The sequence below is a fragment of the Protopterus annectens genome, chromosome 2.part2, assembly GCF_019279795.1.
Source record: "Protopterus annectens isolate FY-2018-M chromosome 2.part2, PAN1.0, whole genome shotgun sequence".
NCBI lineage: Eukaryota > Metazoa > Chordata > Ceratodontiformes > Protopteridae > Protopterus > Protopterus annectens.
Window position 1 is genome coordinate 9,630,025 of NC_056730.1, and position 21,900 is coordinate 9,651,924.

Genomic DNA, 21,900 nt, shown 5'->3' on the forward strand with positions numbered 1-21,900 from the left:
CTCCATTTTGTAATTCCTGATACTATAGTGGCAGTCCTATGGTGCAGCCTAACAGCTTCAAGAGTGCTTCACCTTCTCTCCTACACAGGGAAAGGGAAGTTCCCCAGTGCCCCCATCAAATTTCCTTTAGTCAGTATCAATAACTCCTTGTGTCTCCCCTGAAGAGAAGTCACTGACCAGGTGAATAAAATGTAAAAAAAAATACAAGAAATATAGTTGAGCTTTTAAAAGGCAAGTATAGCCAGAAACTGGAAAAAAATGCATTTTAATCATTTTTCTGTGTAATACAATTACTCCAGCATTATTGTAAGTGACTCTGTTTTACAACTTATTTCCCCAAATGATATGGTGGAGATACCATACTAATGAAGTTGTTCAGTTTTTCAGCCCATGTGTCTTCTTTGAAACACATATAGGAATCAATATTGTGTTCCTGTGCCCTTCAGTGTCCTCAATTCCTTGATTCAGAATGCTAATGCAATGGATTTTTTTAATATGAATGCTTCTGGAAACAGTAGCAGTAAATTCATAGGTGTGTGTGTACTAGGCTAACAACCACTGAGGTATTTTTAAGCCTAGCCATGAATCCCAAATCTCTGGCAACTTCTGGTACCCTTAATTGTGTAAGCTGGGACTTGGGAAATGAAACATTTGGAAGCAGGGGCCTGGGAGATGAACTATTTACAGGATGCCTGTGTCTACTGAATTTCTGGTTCTCCATCCAGTTGTCCAAGTTGTACTTTAATTCATTTAGCAAGGAACTCTGCTTCATGTGGATGGGGAGCCTCTGAGATACAGACCTGTCTCACCAGCAGGTGCTATTTATATCACAGTCAAAGTTCATGTCTTTAGAATGGGTAATTCTGATGTTGTTTGTTTTCTCGATATGCAGACAGTCCATCAGAGTGGGGTCCAAATATGCCCTAAATGTCAGGCATAGCTCTCCCCTCAACAGGTTGAAGGAAACAGAATACAGGGATAGGGCTATGAGGCAGTCTGCACAAGACATGTTATTTACACCCCTGTATTATTTTACTGAGGAATCCCCCTATGGAAGTTCCAATTATTGAATGTGCCTGGTCGGGTGCATAACAAAAGGACACTGTACTCAATGATAGGTCTGATGAAAGCCGAACATAGTGGAACAATGAGCTCCTTAGACCTAAATATCATACATTTTTTTTTATATAAGTAGCACAATATTCAATAATTTCATCACTGCCATAGACACACGATTGTCAAATGCTAGATTACGGTCTATGTGCATCCCAAAGCCCCTGGGTATTAGGGTGTATTCTCAATATGGTAGTGACCATGGGTGGCCGATTCCCCAAAGATACTGTTATGCATTTCTTGGTATTTAGTTTTAGTCCATGACCCTAACATCAGTTATTTGTCTTGTCAGCCCTTCTTGGAGAACATTAGCATCTGTGGAGGATTCTATGACTACTTCTAATTTGCAATCATTTGCACATCTGGTCTGACAGAGGCCCTTGACATTGGCCTTGACTTCAGAAAAGTAGATGCAAAATGAAGTGATCCCATGATTAATCCTTGAAGGATTCCCTGATGACTGGCCTCTTTCTAGAGCTGAGTAAGTATGATCTGCGCTTGGTGAAACCAAACTGTATTGGGGTACAGTGTCTGGAGGTTTCCTATGTCATTACTGATCATTTCCATGATAATTCTTTCCATGGCTTTGCATTTCACACTAGTGAGACTTACAAGTCTATAGTTTTCAGGGTCCACAGATAGCCTGCCTTTGTGTAGAAGGATGACTTTTCCTGTTCTTCATTTGTCAGGCACAAAGCCTGTTTGGAGGCTAACTGTTAAACAGTGATCCCAGAGGGCCTGACATGTTGTTTCATGCTATTCAAAAGGCAGCCTGGGATATTGTCGGGGCCCAATGATGCAGTGTTCTTAGACTTTGGAGGGAGAGAGAGAATTGAGGACCTCCTCCCTAGTCATAGTTGGGGGAGTTATATTTGATGGTATTTCCTGAGGGGGGAGGTTAAAGCTCACTTTGCCTTCATGCTCAGTGTAGCTGGACTGCATTAACAATGAGCTCTGCACAAAATTGTGTATTGATTTTGAGGTTGCGGATATAGCTAAAGAATGCCTTGTGGTTGTCCTTGGCCTGGGAAGCCAAATCTAGTAGACTTTATTTCTCTCTAAGTTGTTTGTTCAGTTTGAAGAGAGTACTTTTATCCTACTGGGTGCTGCACCTCCATATGTTTGCCATTATTTTACTTCCTTTTGTTATACAACCTGCTGATGTGATTCCACCAGGTTGGCTTGCTTTTTGAACTAATTCAGTATTTATTCCTGGTGGACATAGCTGCCTCTATGTAGCTATTACCATGCGTATATAGGGCTTCTGTGAACAATTTTGATTCAGCAACAATTTTCTCAGGGTTTAAGGGGCTTGAAATTTCTCATGTTATCAATTAATTGTAGGAAGTTAGGCTTAGAGTAGTTCCTGAATGTTCCAGGGTTAGCTGGAGCTCTGGGTTTTTACTTCAAAGGAGACTGTTCTGTGGTCTGACTTTACCAGATAGGATATTACACTAAGCAGCACTCTCGCATATTTGTGACAACCAGATCCAGTATGCTTGCATCCCTGATCAGTATATTGACAATTTAATTCAGGGAATTTGTGTTAACAAAGTCTAGGAATCTCTGTGCCTGCACATTTGGTGTCCTATATGACATCCAGTTAATAGTAGGATAGGTAAAGTCACCCATGAATATAGCATTGGTTTGGATAGTAAATGCCTCCAGTAAGCTTAAATACTGGCTGGGCATACATCTTGCAAGGAAGTGGTCTGAGATTTTGCCTATGGTGATTTGAACATGGGTAAGCTCAAGTGCATTGTCCTGCTTGACCAGCCTTGAGGTAAATTTATTTTTTATATAAATTTAGATACCTCCACCTTTAGCCCCTTGACTGTGTAGTAGTTAGTTTAAATGAGTGGAAGGCCTTATAGTCTCATAGTGCCAGGGTGCTCTCCTTGGCTTTAAACCATGTCTTAGTGACTGCATAGATTTCAGCATACCATATGGTAAGGAGGGAGTGGAGTTTCTTGCTTAAACACCTGGCATTCAGCAGTAATACCTATAGAATTTCTTGTTTTATAATTAGCTATGCCTAAGAAAGGCACTATGGGGGAGGACAATGGTTTATTTAATATTCAAAATCCTAGAGGCTCACACCAGACTGGGAAACATATTCTGAGAACTCCATCATGTCTCACTTTGCATAGTTTAGGGAGGTACTTCTCGGGTCATACACAACCCACATGGAGTATGACTGAATCATACTGGTACTTGTGGTCCAAAAGCTTAAGCACATGTGTAATCTTGGGGATCCTGGCCCCTGATAAGCAACTGACCATGACTTTCTCCTTACTCAGTCTGGTGAGAGGGACATCACTGTGTCTTACAATGGAGTCTCCACTGACTAGAATGTGAGGTTGTGTGGTGGCTTAGAAGTTGAGGCTCAATGAGATGTGGGTGTTGTTTTGAAAGAGTGCATTTGGGGCTGCTGAGGGCATTTGTTGTGTGTGCTTTATCTGGGGGGTCTTTGTGGCTTAGGATGGTTACATTTAAATGTCTCAGAATATGTGGGTCTGTGTTTCTGGTTCATGCTGTGTGCGATGGGTGCAGTGTGTGCACTACTGACAACCTGATTGCCATTAGGAGTACCTTTATGTGAGAGCTTTGCCTCCAATGACATTGTATAAATATATTAATTTGTTGGTGAAAATGAGGCAATTTATACATTGCCTTAGTATGCCCATATCCACCAAGATGGTAAAAGAGATAGTAGAAAGTTCATATCCATGGCAATAGGCCTTTTTTTTTTTTTTTACTGTTTAAACAGTTGTTGTAAGAACACAGAGTAAAGGCAGGCAAGAGTATCTGGGAGCAGCTTGTCACTGCACATACTAGTTGTCCTGTGCTCAACTGTCTACAGGTGAAATTTCAAGGGTACCTTTAATGGAAAAATGCTAACTCAAGGTGCCTGCATCTACACAGTGCACTGCCAAACACTTGAGGGGAAACTGATACATCAGACCCTGACAATGTATGGATGACATATTTAAGCAGATACTCTTAAGATAGGTTAGACAGTATTTAATCACACAGTATTTATCGAAAAGAAAAACTTAGCTTTGTTAAGAATGATAAGCTGTGGAAATCTGCCTAGTTGGCTACTACTACTACTGCTGGTCTCACCATAGTTTTTCACTGCTGGGATTTAATGTCCCTTTGCTTCTTCTCTCTCACCAGAAGAAAATCCCAAGATGAGAAGCAGGCCATAGGCTCTTTAATCATGATCAGTAGTCTTGTCCCAGAAGATGCAGAGGTTTGCATGCCTGTTGTACTCTTTTCCTGGTAGATGCCTTGAATAGCAGCCAGATCAATCTGCTGTGTCACACACAGACATTCACTGCCCAATCAGAAACAATCAATGAATTAATGATTATCTGCTCCTTCCCTCACCGTGAGCAAAACAGTACTACAAATTCCTAGATGGCTCCAATGAAGCAGTTATCAATCTTTCTGATGATCAGATGACTCCAGGAAATAATGTCCCTATGCTCCTTCATTAACCATCATCAAAACAGGAGCAATAATCCCAAGATGACTGCTGAGTAGCAGAATGCGGGTTCTCCATCGATTGGTGGCCTTGGACGGGATGTTGCAGATTTTAAAGGTAAGGTGGAAAAAAAGAAACTCAAGCTTCAGCAGTCTTAGGTGGGAACCATTAATTTTAAAAGAACAAGATGGGTTACAGGGGGGTGGACATTCAGTATTCTGGCTCTATGGAATGGAAACAAATTTAAACAGCTTATGTGTGGGGGGATGATTTCACAAAATGATAATTTTGTGTTTACTGGCAATTGCCAATGAAAGAGGAGAGGGAAGGAATTATGTGGTCAAAGTAGCAGGCAGGTAGAGAAACACCATGATGAGGAGTCACATGTTGAGACCCTCTCCGAAAGGAAATAATGTGATACTTTAATGAAACAATACAGACAACAGAATCAGATGCAAACAGAAAACAAACAAAAAATATAACTATTTAAGTAATCCCTTATGTGTAGTGTTCTTACAATTTAATTAAAGTTAAAGAAGATCACTCTGTAATATGAAAAGAGAAATATTTGGACACAACTGCCTTCTTAATAAATTTAGTTATGCCTTTCTTACCCTGCCTGACACATACTCCTCTAAGTGACCAGTCTAATTAAAGTGTGTCTGTTTTTTTCCACAAAAATACATTACTGCCCCTATAACTTATTAGCAGCAAACTGAGAAAGCAAGTTTAGCACATGAAAGATGCTGTGAAATAGCCATGTCATCCTAGTGAGAGCTCCCTGTTGATAAATGCATTAGCATGTTTTTACAGAAGACAAAATGCAGCTTATCATCATCACAGTGATCCAACACAGGCACTTCTAAGAATTATGGCATCTTACCAGTCAATACATCTTGTTCAAACCTACAGTCAAATATTTTAATTTCATATTAACATATATATGAAGAGAATGAGAGAGAGAGAAGGTTGGATGATGTGGGGATAGTGAATCAGGAAATGAAACAGATTAGCAAGGAGGAAGCAAGGATAGCTATGAAGAGGATGAAGAATGGAAAGGCTGTTGGCCCAGCTGACATACCAGTAGAAGCATGAAATGCTTAGGAGAAATGGCAGTGGAACTTTTAACCAGATTGTTTAATGACATTTTGGAAAGTCAGAGGATGCCTGAGGAGTGGAGAAAAAGTGTTTTGGTACCTATCTTTAAGAATAAGGATAATGTGCAGAGCTGCACTAAAGTACAGTTTTGTACCTACCATAAATGTAGATGTCCGATAGATATGCAACTGCAGTCATAACATATGGGTTGTCCTGCCTCAGGCAGCCCTCGGTCGGCCGGATTCCAAAGTCTGGGTCCGGCGGCTGATGTCGCATTTCTCTCCGACGTCAGAGCGGCTGGAGTACATAAGCATCAGCCGACGCCATCTTCTTCAGTGTTTCTTGCCCCAGATGCCAGGTGCCCTCCAAGGAAGGCTGTAATCAAATTGGAAGACAAAAATAGGTTTCCAGACAATAAATAAGCAATAAACAGATACACCATAACAGATATCCCCAGCTAAGGATAACAGGGAGAGGAGTGGACTCAAGGCATAGAAGGGAAGGAGGGAGGGAAAACCCGACTGCAGTTGCATATCTATCGGACATCTACATTTATGGTAGGTACAAAACTGTACTATGTCCTTCAAGAATGCAACTGCAGTCATAACATATGGGTTGAATACCATAGCTTAGCTGGGGGAGGTGGTATGCTCTAAGAAAAGGATGGTGTAGCTATCAATCCCTGCAGGACTGCCGAAGCAAAGCCTGCTCTGGATCTGGAATATAAAGGGAGATTGTAGTGTTTGGAAAATGTATGCACGGAGCTCCATGTAGCAGCTTCTAGAATGTCTTTTGTAGGCACCCCTCTTAAAAATGCTGTGGAGGTGGCTGTAGCTCTGGTGGAGTGTGGTCTGACATTGGCTGGCACACTCTTTCCATGGAAGGAATAACAGAATCTGATGCAATGTCCAATCCATTTTGAAATTGTCTGTTTGGAAATTGCTTTTCCTTGTACTCCAGCTGCGTAAGCTACAAAAAGCTGATCAGACTTCCTACTGGTCTTGGTTCTGTCTAGGTAGTAGCGAAGTTGTCTGTGTATGTCCAAGGTATGTAGCAGTCTTTCCCCTTTGTTCTCAGGATTGGGAAAGAAAGTAGGCAGATGAATTGCTTGATTTAAAGAAACCCTAGATACCACTTTTGGCAGAAAGGTAGGGTTGGTTCGTAAGGAGACCCTGTCTCTGTGAAAAGTTATGAACGGTGGTATTGCCATTAAGGCCTGTAGTTCCGAAACCCTTCTTGCTGAGGTTATGGCCAGCAGGAAAGCTGTCTTCCAGGAAAGAAATTGTAAATCCACAGAAGCTGCTGGCTCGAAGGGAGGTAGAGTCAATTTTTCTAGGACAAAATTGAGGTCCCAATCTTGGGGGCTTTATATTCCTGATTCCTCTAAGAAATTGCCTTAACAAAGGATGTGAAAGCGCAGGTGGATCAGTGTTGTATCTAGCTGAGATAGCTGAAGCATGTATTTTTATGGAAGAGTAGGAGAGTCCGTTATGTAACATATCTGCCAAGTATTCCAGAATGAGTGGGATGCTCAAAAGTGATGCATCATGACCCTTGTTGGTATTCCAAATGCTGAATCTCTTCCATTTGGCTGAATAAGCCTTTCTGGTGGATGGTCTGCGGGCTTCTGTTAGTATCCGCTGAACCTCCTTGGAGAGAGGTAAATTGAGGTTATTTATGGGATGTCCCAAGCTGTTAGCTGTAGCGTCTGGATGTTGGGATGAACTGTCCTGAAGTTGTGTTGAGTCAAAAGTTGGGGCCATTGTGGAAGGGCCCACGTTTTGTTGTGACATATGCTCCGTAGTAGTGGGTACCAGTGTTGTCTTGGCCAGTCTGGAGCTATTAGGATCCCCTTCAGCTGCTCTGCCTTGATCTTTAATAACACTGTGGTCATCAGTGGCAGAGGTGGAAATGCATAAATTATTAGGGAGCTCCAGTTGAATGAGAGGGCATCTATTTTCCATGCTTGTGGATGATATGTCCTTGAGCAGAACTTTTGTAAGTGATGATTGAGGTGGGAGGCAAATAGGTCTACGTCCGGCCTGCCCCATGTCGAGGTGAGTTGTATAAAGATGTCTGGATGTAGCCTCCATTCGTGGGGGTCTAGGAAATTCCTGCTTAGATTGTCCGCCAGAACATTGTCTTTGCCTGGAACAAACTGGGATTGTAACTGTATGTTTAGACCCAGTGATTTTTCCCAAAGATTCATTGTCAGTCTGCAAAGGGGGTAAGAATGAGTGCCCCCCTGCTTGTTTATGTACCACATCACACTGGTGTTGTCTGTCCGTATTAGTAGGTGGCCTTGTTGAAGTTGTTGTCCAAAGGCCTCGATGGCATGCATTACTGCTAGCATTTCTTTTTGGTTGATATGCAGATGCGTTTCCTTTGGAGACCATTGCCCTTGAATACATCTGCCCTCCATGTGCGCCCCCCATCCAAGGTCTGAGGCGTCTGTGGTCATGGTCTGTGTTATCTGAGGTTTTTTGGACGACATACCTATGTTTGACTGGCTTACTGTGGCCCACCATAGAAATTCCTTTTGAAGACATGGGATGAGTGGAATAGTTGCTTCTAGGTTGTTGCTGTGTTGAGACCATAAGCTTTTTAAGTACCATTGAAGCTTTCTCATGTGTAGTCTTGCTAGTGGAACCAGGAGAATGCAGGATGCCATGCAACCCAGGGCCTGTAGGAAACTCCTTGCAGTCATCTGGGTGAGCTTTGCTAAACTTTTGAAGTAATGAGTTAACTTCTTTTGTCTGTCTTCTGTCAGGTAAGCCATTTGAGAGGCTGTGTCTAGTTTGGCTCCTAAGAAGGTTATTTGCTGGGATGGCTGAAGTCTTGACTTTTGAAAGTTGACAGTGTATCCCAGAGCCTGTAGCAAGTATATGACATAATTCAAGTTTTTTGTCAAGGTTAGTTTGTTGTCCGCTTGTATGAGGCAATCGTCCAGGTACGGGTAGATTTGAATCCCCTGGAGCCTGCAATGAGCAATTACTGATGCCAGGCATTTCGTGAATACTCTGGGTGCAGTAGATAAGCCAAATGGCAATGCTGAGAATTGATAATGCTCTGGCCCTGCAAGAAATCTGAGGTATCTTCTGCAGCTGTGTCTGATAGGGACATGCAGGTATGCCTCCTTGAGGTCCAGAGTAATCAGCCAAGACCCCTTGCCCAGCATGGGAAGGAGTTGCTGTAAAGTCAGCATTTTGAACTTTGGTACTATGAGAAAAGTGTTTAAAGTGGACAAGTCCAGTATTGGTCTCCATTGAGTTTCTTTTCTTGGAACAAGGAACAGTCTTGAGTAAAACCCCTGACCTTGCTCTTGTTGTGGAACTTTTTCTATTGCTTTGATCTGAGCAAGCAGAGAAATTTGCTTGATAGCCTCTGCCCTCTGATTTTGTGGAAGGCTTGGCATGCCTTGTTTTCTTGGCAAGGTATGAAAATGGAACCTGTAACCGTGGTCTATAATGTCCAAAATCCATTTGTCTTTTGTCAGTTTGTGCCAATTTTTTGAAAACAGAGATAACTTTCCGCCCAAAGGAGCTTCTTTTTGCTCCTTGGTTAGCGGAACTAGAGGAAAGTCATTGAGATTGCCCCTGCGGGGCAGGAGAAACCCCTGTGTCACTTCTTTGGTTTGCTGGTTGCCATTGTCGTCCCCTGTAGGATCCTCTGCATTGCCCTCTTCCTCGGGCACGCCTGTTTTTGCCCCTTTGAAATCTTTCAGGATTAAGAAAGGACCAGTTCTTAGAAGGCCAGTTCCTGCTGAATCTGGGCGGCTGAACCTGGAGGAAATCTTTGACTGTCTGAACTGACTTGGCTTTTTCCTCAATGGACTTTAACACATCTTTAGCATAAGCACCAAAAAGCTTGTTCTTTTCCAAGGGTGCATCAAGATGTTTTGCCTTAACATGATCTGGTAAAGGTTGTTCTTTTAACCATGCATGTCTACGAATGACCGCCCCGGTCATAGCTGCCCTACATGAAGCCTCCAATGCATCATATCCACACTGTAGAAAGTGATTGCTAACCTGCTGAGAATTATGCACAGCCTCCTGCAAAGACTTCCTATCTAAAGGTTCAGGAGAGGCCAATCTTTTCTGTAAATCATCTAACAGGAAATCCTGATATTGAAACATGTGAAAGAGACAATTGAGAGCTGTCATAGATAAAGTAGTGGAGGTGTAAACCTTCTTCCCCCATCTCTCTAAGGACCTTGCTTCCCTGTTGGAAGGCAAAGGGTTTTTGGAGGTGGTAGCTGAAACCCCTTTAGGCCCCTGGGAAATTGTTTCTAAATCAACAGCATGGGCCCTAAAGAAATGAGAATGGGTTTCTGGGACCCTATAGTATCTGTCAGGCTTGACAGGAGCAGGAGGAAGAGTATCAGGGGTAACACTGGAGTCAGAGTATAAGTCATCCAAAACATCAAGCACAGGAGGTATTAGCTAAGGGTCTGTGCTGGGGCTTTTTAAGGAAGGTTCGAAGGCGCTTTCTGGAATCTGAATATTCCTGGCCTTGCCACTTAAAATGCTCCCTCATGGAATGCAGAACTTCCCCAAAAGAAATATCCTCAGGAGGAGAGGCCGAGGGAATGGAGTCCTCTGCATCTGAATCCTCATAGGTCTGGAAGGGCTCTTCCTGGCTTTCGGAGTGAACAGAGTCCTCAGAATCTTCATCTGAAGGAAGAGGGTCAGAGGGTTCAACCCTGGGCCTCTTATCAGGAGGAGGCTGGGATCCTCTCTCAGGATGGGCCTGGGAACCTCTGATCAGGGAAATTAAATCTGCGGCCATAGACTTGATTTGAGTTTCAGGAGTAGTCTGAGGTATGTTTTTAGCAGTAAGATGTTTGGACTTGCTGGCTGCCTTAGCACGTGTGTAGGCCTTGGTAGACATGGACATGGGAGGCCTAGCCGCTCCACGTGCAGGAGTGACCTTATCAACAGCAATGGTCTCGGGCATTTCCTCGGTTTCAGTATCCGGAGGAAAATCAATAACTGGCGTCGGAGTGGCCTCCGGTATCGGAGGTATCGGTAATGCGGTGTCTTCGGTTCGGAGCGGTGGAATAACCGCCTCAGAGGGAACCGGGGCACTCGCGGTTAGTTTTGGCGTGGTGTCGGTGGAAGACGCGGGCAGAGGATGTCGGTCCCGGTCTTTTCGTTTCTTAGGAGTCTGTGTTGTCGGTTGTTCCGACGGCATTGTATAATCAAATTTTTCACCGAAAAAGTCTTCAGCGAACTCCGCCCGGCGCCTGAGAGTGCGCTTATTGAAGCGAGCACAGGCGGCACAGGCCGAGACGTCGTGGTCTGGGCCAAGGCAAGGGAGGCAGTAAGAGTGGAAATCCTTATGAGGTATTTGTTTACCACAAGACAAACAATTATTTACTTTTTCAGTAATTTCTGACATCGGCTGAGGCAAGAAAAGGTCCCCAACGGGGTACTTAGCTTTTTTGATGACTTTGGTTTCGAAGAATACAGGAGCTGACCAACCAGCACTTGCGAACTGCTTCTGCTTCGGGCACCGCTTGGCAAGAAAGACTGGAGAAGATGGCGTCGGCTGATGCTTATGTACTCCAGCCGCTCTGACATCGGAGAGAAATGCGACATCAGCCGACGTCGGACCCAGACTTTGGAATCCGGCCGACCGAGGGCTGCCTGAGGCAGGACAACCCATATGTTATGACTGCAGTTGCATTCTTGAAGGACATCTACAGAGGCATAAAACTGATCAGTCACAGCTTGAAGTTATGGGAAAGAGTAGTGAAAGCTAGGTTAAGAAGGGAGGTGATGATTAGTGATCAGCAGTATGATTTCATGCCAGGAAAGAGCACTACAGATGCAATATTTGCTCTGAGAGTGTTGTTGGAAAAATACAGAGAAGGTCAGAAGGAGTTGCATTGTGTCTTTGTGGACTTAGAGAAAGCATATGACAGGGTGCCTAGAGAGGAGTTGTGGTATTGTATGAGGAAGTCGAGAGTGGTGGAGAAGTCTGTAATAGTGGTACAGAATATGCACGAGGGTAGTGTGACATTGGTGAGGACTGCGGTGGGAGTGACAGATACGTTTAAGGTGGAGGTGGGATTACATCAAGGATCAGCTCTGAGTCCTTTCTTATTTGCAGTGGTGATGGACAGATTGACAGATGAGATCAGACAGGAGGCCCCATGGACTATAATGTTTGCAGATGACATTGTGATATGTAGTGAGAGTAGGGACCAGGTTGAGGAGATTCTGGAGAGGTGGAGATATGCTTTAGAGAGGAGAGGAATGAAGGTCAGCAGGGCTAATGAGTTTAAGTACTTGGGATCAACAGTTCAGAGTAATGGTAACTGTGGAAGAGAGGTGAAGAAGAGAGTACAGGCAGGGTGGAATGGGTGGAGAAGAGTGTCAGGAGTGATTTGTGACAGACGGGTACCAGTGAGAGTGAAAGGGAAGGTCTACAAGAGGGTAGTGAGACCAGCTATGTTATATGGGTTGGAGACGGTGGCATTGACGAAAAGGCAGGAGTCAGAGTTGGATGTGGCAGAGGTAAAGATAAGATTTGCACTGGGTGTGACTAGGATGGACAGGATTAGGAATCAGTATATTAGAGGGTCAGCTCAGGTCGGACAGTTTGGAGACAAAGCAAGAGAGGCGAGATTGTGTTGGTTTGGACATGTGCTGAGGGGGGATGCTGGGTATATTGGGAAAAGGATGCAGCTGCCAGGTAAGAGGAAGGCCTAAGATAAGGTTTATGGATGTGGTGAGAGAGGACATGCAGGCGGTTGGTGTGAAAGAGCATGATGCACAGTACAGGAAGAAATGGAAACAGATGATCCGCTGTGGCGACCCCTAACGGGAACAGCCGAAAGAAGATGATGATGATTAACATATATATTTTAACATGAGATACAAGATGGAAAAAAAAAAGCTAAAGACTGTATAAACATGTGCAACTCAAATAAAACCAAGCAATACACGAAAACCACCAAGAAATGAGAGCAGGAACTAGACGCACACAGGTTTATTCTGGTACCTCGGCTTCCACAGCCTTCAAAGGAATAACCATTAACAAACACATGCATCATTTTATACACATTCCATAAATGATTAATTGAATAATCAAGCTAATGCATCATTGACAGAATAAAGGGGCCATACACAAAAAGAAAAAGGATGCTAAGGCACATACTAAAGGGACAAATCATTTTTTTTAAAACAAAGAAATATGATGTAACGTAATTACACAATACAAGTTAAATGTTTGTTAGTAATACTACATCTTGCTTTAAATAGTTAAATTGTTTTCTAAATTTAAACCTTTAGGTTTCAAAGTACCAAAATTAAGAATAAACATACTTTCCAATTTTAACAGCTATTTCTTGGTGGTTTTCTTGTATAAACATGTGCCCATAACAGTGACTTAGAATATTTGCATGGCACTGATATGCAGAAAAAGGTTAAGTAGCCATTATTTGCAAACAAAGCCTATACCATCAGTATATGAGAAGTGCTTCTTGAAAAAGGAAAAGAATCTTGTCAACGTCAGCTCCTTGTAGAAGTAAGGAGCTAATCAGCACAGTTTGCCCGCTGCTCATCTCACTCATGGAGAGCTTCAGGGTATGCACGGGGTGGGGGGAAAGGCAGGAAAACACACCTGACAAGAAGTAAATGGAGATTGTGAGACACCTTCATCTCCTTCCCATTCCAACCCTTACTGGAGCAACACCGGAGAAATTTGTTCCATTTGATATAAATTTCAAAAGCATGAAGAACTTAACTAGATCCTTTACAAAACTTATGAATACACATTGACTGATGCAGTGTACATCAAAAGATTTGTAAACATTTTGGTGTACAAATGCAAGATTATAGTGATAACTAGTTTCTTACCTGTAGTCATCTACTTTTATAAGATATCTAACAATGTCATGGTGTCCTTCAAGTGCCTGTAGTTCAGTGTAGGGATTCTGTGGCTGTTCTTCATTTATGTTGTAAACTGCTGATTTCTAAACTCATAAAATGGAAACAAAGAAAATAATAAACTGTTGTGACAGGAACAACACAAGCAGCAAATGACACGAAAAGGCATATATAAAACAAATAAAGTGGTATTTTCTGGTGAAGAAATAATGTCTGCATGCAAAAAAAAAAAATAAATGTATAAAACTTCAACAAAAGCTAAAAAGAGTAAACAAGGTCACACAGACATGCCAATTAGTAAAAACTACAAGAAAGACCTAGCCAAGCTAGAGTTTCCACTGTGTGATACACCTTAAACCTACTGTAATAAAGGCCCATGGGATATATGCAAATGACCCCTAAGGACATCAAGTGTTTCAGCTATATGACATCTGAATGTCCATGACTTTTTACTTTTATTTATTTTTTTTAAGATATCACACAGTGAAAACTCTAGCTTGGCTAGGTTTTTCTTGTAGATTTTACTAATTAGTTTGTCTGTGACCTTTTAACTCTTTGGTTTGGATGTTAGTTGGCATATTTTGCCACCCTAATGGTTATGGACATCAGCTGGGTTTGAAGACCCTGTTTTTCTAAGGTATAGCCAAACAGTCCACTTATGCTGTGCTAACGAGGTCATAAGAAGTCTGAAACAGCCTGGCCTACTACTACAATGGAAAAACCAAAAGATAAAAACCTAGTTCAAACTATGATAATTACTGGAGCCATGCAAAGTTATCACTCAAAACCAAATGGTAAACTTATCAGCACTATATAAAAAAATAAACATTTGTTCAAACTAAACATGTCACAGAAGATAAAAGAGCAGTGTTCTTACTAAAAGGCTTTTTCAAACTTGTCATCATATATTTGTGAACACAACGAGTCATACAACTGAGATATTTCAAATGTACCAGTAAATACTGAAAACAGGAAAACAAGTTAGCCACTTAAAAGTATTAACACTGAGCAACAGTACTTTCTAGATAATGTATGTTCTGTTTTGCATTTTCTACTCTATATGAAAAATAAATCTATACTCTCAAATTGCTTTTAAGTTGTAAATGCCTGCAAAAGAAAAGCAAAAGAAAAACAGTCACCCAGAACATTTAGTCACTTACACAGGCCAGAACAAAGTGGTGAGCATTGCTCTCTGACAGAACGGATTTCTCCAGTTTGGTTCCTGGTTGCGTGCCATCCCTGTGTCTGTGTGAGCTTTCACTAAAGTTTCTGGTTTGCTTACACATCCCAAAAGATACATGGGTCTATATTACCATACTGAATGGTAATAATGCTGAATGCTCATATGAGCGAATATTCACGAGAACGAACTTGTGTTTTTGGGGGTAATTGGAATATTTTCCCTTTCCTCACTGTAGTGCGACCTTGGAGTTGGAGTATATATTTAGCGTGGGGTGTGGGGGGGGGGCGTAGTTCTCGTTAATATTCACTCAAATGACCTTTCGGCATTATTACCATTCGATATGGTAATATAGACCCAAGTTACATCAACAGGCTGAAATGGAGATGCACCAAACTGGCCGTGTGTGTGTATGTATGTGTGTGTGTGTATGTATGTGTGTGTGTGTGCGTGTATGTGTGTGTGTGTGTGTGTGTGTGTGTGTGTGTGTGTGCCCCCCAGCACATGCATTTCTGTCAAATGAAGCAATCTATACACTGATTACGTACATAGTGATGGAATAATTGATATTATGTGCTCAGCTATATCAACCTTGTCTTCAGTGCTAGCACCTCCATGCATCCTGCAAAACTCTGACTTTGGTGTTTTTCTGGTACACTGAAACATCCAATAAACAGATAATTTAGAAATACTCTATTCTACTTCACTTATTTCTGATGTAACTAGCAACATTAAATCTAATTTTTCCTCAAGCCCAGAATGGATTGAATGCACTGATTTCCTTATAACATGATCAGAGTCAAAGCCATGGATATGAAAAAAAAAATAAGCCCCCTTAGATTAGTTCCCTGTGCTCTGTCCAGCAGAGCCACTGAAGTAATCCCCGGGGTAAACTTTCTGTTTCCCATCCACTCATCAAGGTTTCTTTTGAAGAGTGTTAGTGAGAAGCTCTTCCTAATGTAGACTGGAATCTTGTTCCAAAGCATGGGAAGTCTCTGGGACAGGAATCTATCCCTCCAGCATGTCCTGTTTATTGTTGTGGTGAGGTTTAGATCCCTAGAGCACGTGGCTCAAGGGGATATGCTTTTTTTAGGTGGAGCATATCCATCAATTCTGGGTTGGACATGGCCTTGTATATCAGGCAGAGATCACCTCTGAGAAGGGGGTGTGCAACCGAGTACAGCTGGAGTTTCTTCAGTTGAGCTGCATAGGGCATCTGTTTGAGGCCAGTGATCCTCTTGGTGAGGTACTTCTGTGGTCTTTCCAGCTGTTGCAGGTGTCTTGTAAGGTATATTCTAAATGGGGCATTGTAATCTATGATGGGTCTGATGAGTGATGTGTAGAGGGGCACAATGACCTCTTTTGATCTGGATGCGAACCCTTTTGTGATTAGGAGGAACACACAGAAGGATTTTCTAACCACTTTGGCAATGTGATTATCAAACGAGAGATTACTATTTACTTGGGTCCCCAGATCCTTATTACGTCTTCCGTATTTAGGGGACTACCATCTATGTGGTAGTTTGTGGGTACTTTATTTTTTCCAAAGGGGATGACTATGCACTTTTTGGCATTTAGCTTGAGGCCATGATTTTGACACCAGGTATCCATGTCAGTGCAATCATACTGGAGGATGTCTGTGTCAGCCGGAGAGTCAATTATAGCCCCTAGTTTGCAGTCGTCTGCAAAGTTGGTCAGCCATAGTCCTCCTGTGCTTGCTTGTACCTCTGAGAAGTTTATGTTGAACAGGAAGGGTCCTAGGACTGAGCCCTGGGGAACGCCACTTGTAACCGGTTTAGAAGTGGACCTAGCTCCTGCAACTCTCACCATGTGGGTTCTGTCAGTGAGCCAGTTGGCAACCCATCTTGTGATACGGGTTTATGTTCAGGCTGGTGAGCTTGTCTATAATACCAGAATGGGGAATGTTGTCAAAGGCCTTTGCGAGGTCTAGGTAGGTTGTGTGTACCACATTTCCCTAGTCTACAGCCTTGGTAACTGTCTCAAAGAGGTCCACCAGGTTTAGGAGGCGTGATCTACCCTTAAATCTGAACTCTGTAGGGTCCAGTGTTTGGAGGTTCCCAATGTCTCTTTTAATGAGTTCCATGATGATGAGCTCCATAGCCTTGCAGACCAAGCTAGTCAGGCTTATAGGGCGATAGTTCCCGGGGTCTGTTGTGGCTACACCTTTGTGGAGCGGAATAACCATTGCTGTGTGCCACTCTATGGGTACGTAGCCTGTGGAGAGGCTGAGTTTGAACAGTGTGTTTAGGTGAGGTGTTAGTTCGTCTTTGAGGTCATGGAGGATGCAACCTGGGACACCGTCCGGTCCCATTGATGCTGATTTTTTGGCTTTGGAGAGGGCTGCTTTAACCTGAGTGTCTGTGATTTCAGAGCCTCTACATTCTTCTAGTATGGTTATGGGCCCTTTTGAGGGTGAAAGGGGGGTGAAGTTTGCATTGAACCTGTCTGCCAGGATGTTGGTGATATCAGTCGGTTCAGTGTATTTTGTGCCATTCTGCACTACCTCTGATCAGATCTGAGCATTGCCACTTAGATTCTTGACATGGCTAAAGAATATCTTGTGGTTATCTTTGGTGTCCTTGGCAATTTTTCTTTCGAAGCTAGCCTTGGATGATTTCATGAGGGATCGGAGTTTCTTGCTGATACGGATCAGGGATGTCTTCCCTTCTTGGGATTTTGCTCTTTTCTGTACATTTCCTCCTCCTATCGTATAGCTTGTTTATGGCAGGGGTCCACCAGACTGGTTTCCTTTTCTTGGAGGAGTGAGTCTTGGTTTTGCCTGGAATAGCACAATCCGTGCATTTTTGTAGGTGCATGTAGAATGCATTAGTAAAGGATTTTACAGCTTGGACAGCGTTATCATTTAGCATGGGGGCTTTGAAACTTTCCACCTCAGTCTTAAGTAATGTGAAGTTTGCTTTTGAAAAGTTTTTCACTGTGGTTTTCTTGACCGGGGGTGGGGGCGGAATGTGGATATCCAGACTGATTTGTTTATGGTCAGATCTAACCAGCGATGGGGTGACCTCCAGTGTGGAACACCGGTCGTCCATGTTGGTGATGACCAGGTCCAATATGTCACCTCTGGTGGGAGTGTTGACCAGTTGATCCAGGCTGTTTGAGTTTATAAATTCTAGGAAATGTTGGGCAAGGGAGTTAGTACTTGAGTAGTTCTTCCAGTTAATGTTTGGGTAATTGAAAATCACCCAATATTAGGGTGTTTGGTAGGACCTTTATGTTTCCCAGTGTTTCCAGAAACACAGAATGGGGGTCCTGGAACATGGTGGGTAATCTGTAGCAAGCTACAATTTGAATTTCAATTTTGCCCATAGTTAGTTGCACATGGATGATCCCTGAAGCATCGTGCTGTGCCACTAACCTGGAGGTATGGGTCTCCTTGATGAATATGGATACGCCCCTACCTTTTGTATTTCGGTCCGGGTTCTGTGGCCGAAATGTATGGTATGAGTTGTAGCCTGGTAGTGCTGGGGTGCTAACTGGAGCCTTAAACCAGGTTTCTGTTACTGCACATATATCGATTTTCTCCATACTGAGGAGTGCCTCAAGTGCATGCATTTTGAGGTTTAGACTTCTGGCATTGAGTAGCATTACCCTCAGTTTTTTGTTACATGTGCTATTTACGGTGGTGGGTTTGTCTTTTGAGCCTTGCCTAAAAAAGGCACTATGGGGGTGGTAAGAGCCTTGGCGGTATTCGAAAGCCTAAGGGTGACGGGTGCAAGCCATCTCTAGCAAAGCAGCGTGGCTCGTCAAGCATGTCATCCCAGGCAGACAGACACTGGATCCCCTTTGAATGAAACCAGAAACTTAGCCAATTGTTGAAATTGATAATTTTTTCTTTATACAGTGGTATCATTCTTGGTGAGGGCAGGATGCTACTCAGGGTCAGGGTCATACTGGCCTGGGCTACGTGATCAGAGAGCTCTTCCATGTCTCTTTTCATGTAGTCCAGGGAGGAATGGCTCAGGTCACTCACACCAACATGGACAATGATATAGTTGTACTTGTTCTGGAGTGACCCAAGTGCTTGTGTTATATGGCAGATCCTGGTACATGACAGGCAGCTAACAGTAACCTTCTCCTTGTTCAGCCTAGTAAGTGGGACGTCAGTGTGCCTGACTACAGAGTCACTTATTACTAGTGTGTTAAGTATGTTACTTTGCCTAAAGGGCTGTGATTGCATGGCACACTGGTTTTGTGAACTATGTGTTTCATGGTTTGTGTTGGGGGGTGGAGGTTGCTTGGATGTCTGCTTTGGAGGTCTCTGTTGCTTTTTTGAACAAGATCTAAAGCTTGATTTGTACACCAAAACTGCAACTGTCTAAACTAATCAAAAATGTGCACTTCTATACTGCAAAAAATGAAAGATAAACTTTGTAAAGGTCACAACAGCCAAGGCATATCAGGTGTCAGTAGGATTCTCTGATAAGCCTGAAAAATCGATTTAATCATGTACTCATGCTGTGCAATTTACATGACTACTACCACCATCTAAAAGTTGTCCAAATCTGAAAGTTTAGGTAGTGGCGATGACTTCTACCTCAGTGAGTCAGTTACTCTATGTATTGCAAAGAAACATTATCACATTTTGTATGTTGCTTTTTACAGACTTTCCTCATGAAGATACAAACTATCACCCACTACAAGAGCACAGAATGTCCATTTTTTGGGTCAAGAAAGTACAGTTGTGTACACTTACCATAAATGTAGATGTTCGAGTGTATTCACTGCTGCAGTCATTACATTTGGGTGGCAGGTTGCCCTCAGTCGGCCTGAATTCCAAAGTCCTGGGTCCTGCGTCGGTTGCAGTCTTCTCTTCCATGACACACTCTAGAAATCAATGGAGGCACAAAAAACAAGCAAAAGAAGAACACAAGTCCCCGGACACAGTAGAATTCACTCACGGCTTTTAATACTGACAAAATAAACTGGACTTAAAAGCGCTTTTCGTCTGCCCTCATAGCAGACTTCTTCAGAAGTGATTTTTACACACACTAATAGCAGTTTAAATAATAATTAGTACCAAAAACGCGGGATAGTTGACTCATTAGAGAAACACACTCCAGATAAAACAATAAATCATACACAAACCTAAAATGCATAATATTTACTTAATCAAATATAAAACATATGTGTCTATAGTTTAATAAAATCTTACGCATAAACACAAAAACAATCCCCAATGGGATAAACCCATAAATAAACTTGCTGTTTTTCTAAACAAGCTCCCAAGATTAAAAGTAACTGCAGAAGTGTTGCATACATTTGGATCAGGCTCTTCGACTCGTACAAAAGTAAATAAAATGAAATCAAATTAAACTTTCAAAAAGTTTAAATAACCCTAAAATAAACATTTTATCTCAGCAAGCTCTTCAATTTAAGAATGCTGCTGATAGAAGTAAATTCATTTAAGCCAGGATTACTACCTGCATTTAATTTAATCTGCCACTTAAGTTCTAGCTCCTCCAACTTGAGGGTAAAGGGTCCCCCTCTAGTACTGTGCTCTAGCTTGTCGATAGCTAGAAACTTAAACTTGTGATCACCGTTCAGCTGGATATGCTTGGCCAATGCATTATCAGGCTTATTACGATTAATGGCATGCAGGTGTTCGTACATCCTATCCCGGAGCCTATGCTCCGTCTTCCCTACATAAAAAACAGGGCAACAGACACATCTAGCTAAGTAGACTATACCTTTAGAATTACAATTAAATCTATCCTTTAATCTGTACTTGTGACCTGCAACTGAGAACGAATTAACAGTGTCTACATATTTACAATAATTACAGTTCTCACATTTCGACATACTACCTAGTTTAAATGGACCCAATTGTTGTCTTTCAAATAAATCCTTAAGATTTTTCCCCCGTTTGAATACTATACTTAGAGACTTACCAAAGTTGTCAAATAGAATCTGGTTACATCTAAAAAGTTCCCAATTCTTCTTCAGTATATTCACACATAGGGAACTATGACTACTGTATGAGGTTATAAAACTACAAGCCAGTGCTTGTCCCTTTTCTATTACTAAGGAATTATTTGTAGGTGACGCCAAGGTATCCGTACTTTGTGAGATCATCCCTCCATTACCCCTAAGGGCCAATATTGGCTTAAAAATAAGCCTTTCCCTCATAATATTAACCTCTTCTATCAGTGAATCCAACAAAGACTCCGGATAACCTCGATGGAGAAATAGATTCTTTAAAAATTGACATTCATCAACAAAGTCATCATCCTTAGAGGTAATACGAGAAGCTCTAATAAGTTGCCCCTTGATAACTGCCCTCTTTTGATGGAAAGGATGACAACTAGAAAAGTGTAAAAATGTGCTGGAATAAGTCTTTTTCCTGAATATTTTTGCTGTATAACATTTTAATATTCTATTCTTGGTCAACAAAATATCCAGATATGCTATGGACTCTGAAATAAATGTTGACGTAAACTGGAGAAAGTCAGTTGATGTATTCAAACTAACTAATAGGTCCTCATCTACTTTAATGTCACCTTTAAGTAAAACAAAGATGTCATCTAAATATCTAGTATAGTAAACCATAGAATTAGAAATAGTGGTGTTTTTAAATACATACTCGGAATCCCAGTATGCCATAACCAGGTTAGCCACACTCGCCCCGCAGGGGGAGCCCATTGCCAGACCCACTTTTTGTAAAAAGAACTGCTTGTTAAATATGAAAAAGTTGTTCGTAAGAACCAAGTCCAATAATTCTGACTCTAAAGAAACATCTCTGCTTGAAGCATTGTGTTTTAACATCATAAATGCAACCCATTCCATGTCTATTTGGTGTGGAATACAAGTATATAAGTCCTTGACATCTATTGTCAAGAAATTATAAGTTTCAACATATTCCAAATCACTTATTTTAGCTAAAAAAGACCAGGAATCTTTACAAATTTGTTCTTCAACAACAACATATTTCTGTAATAGTGAGTCTATGACTTTGGCACAGGCTTATGTTGGCGAACCTCGACCATCTACTAGGGGTCGCAAAGGGGGATTAACCAGGTCCTTGTGTATTTTGGGTATACCAAATAAAGTCGGATAAACAGGAAAAAAAGTGGTCATATAATTCA

General features: G+C 42.0%; 1 protein-coding gene across 3 annotated transcripts in view; it reads right to left on the reverse strand.

Moving 5' to 3' along the window:
- Positions 1–21,900, reverse strand: part of WDR41 (WD repeat domain 41) — a 1,028,182-nt gene that overhangs the window by 861,906 nt on the left and 144,376 nt on the right. For all 3 annotated transcript variants that reach the window (XM_044063698.1, XM_044063697.1, XM_044063699.1), the window contains one exon: positions 13,567–13,682. In XM_044063698.1, the coding sequence (XP_043919633.1) occupies positions 13,567–13,682 (116 nt within the window). The remainder of the gene's footprint in view (positions 1–13,566; positions 13,683–21,900) is intronic.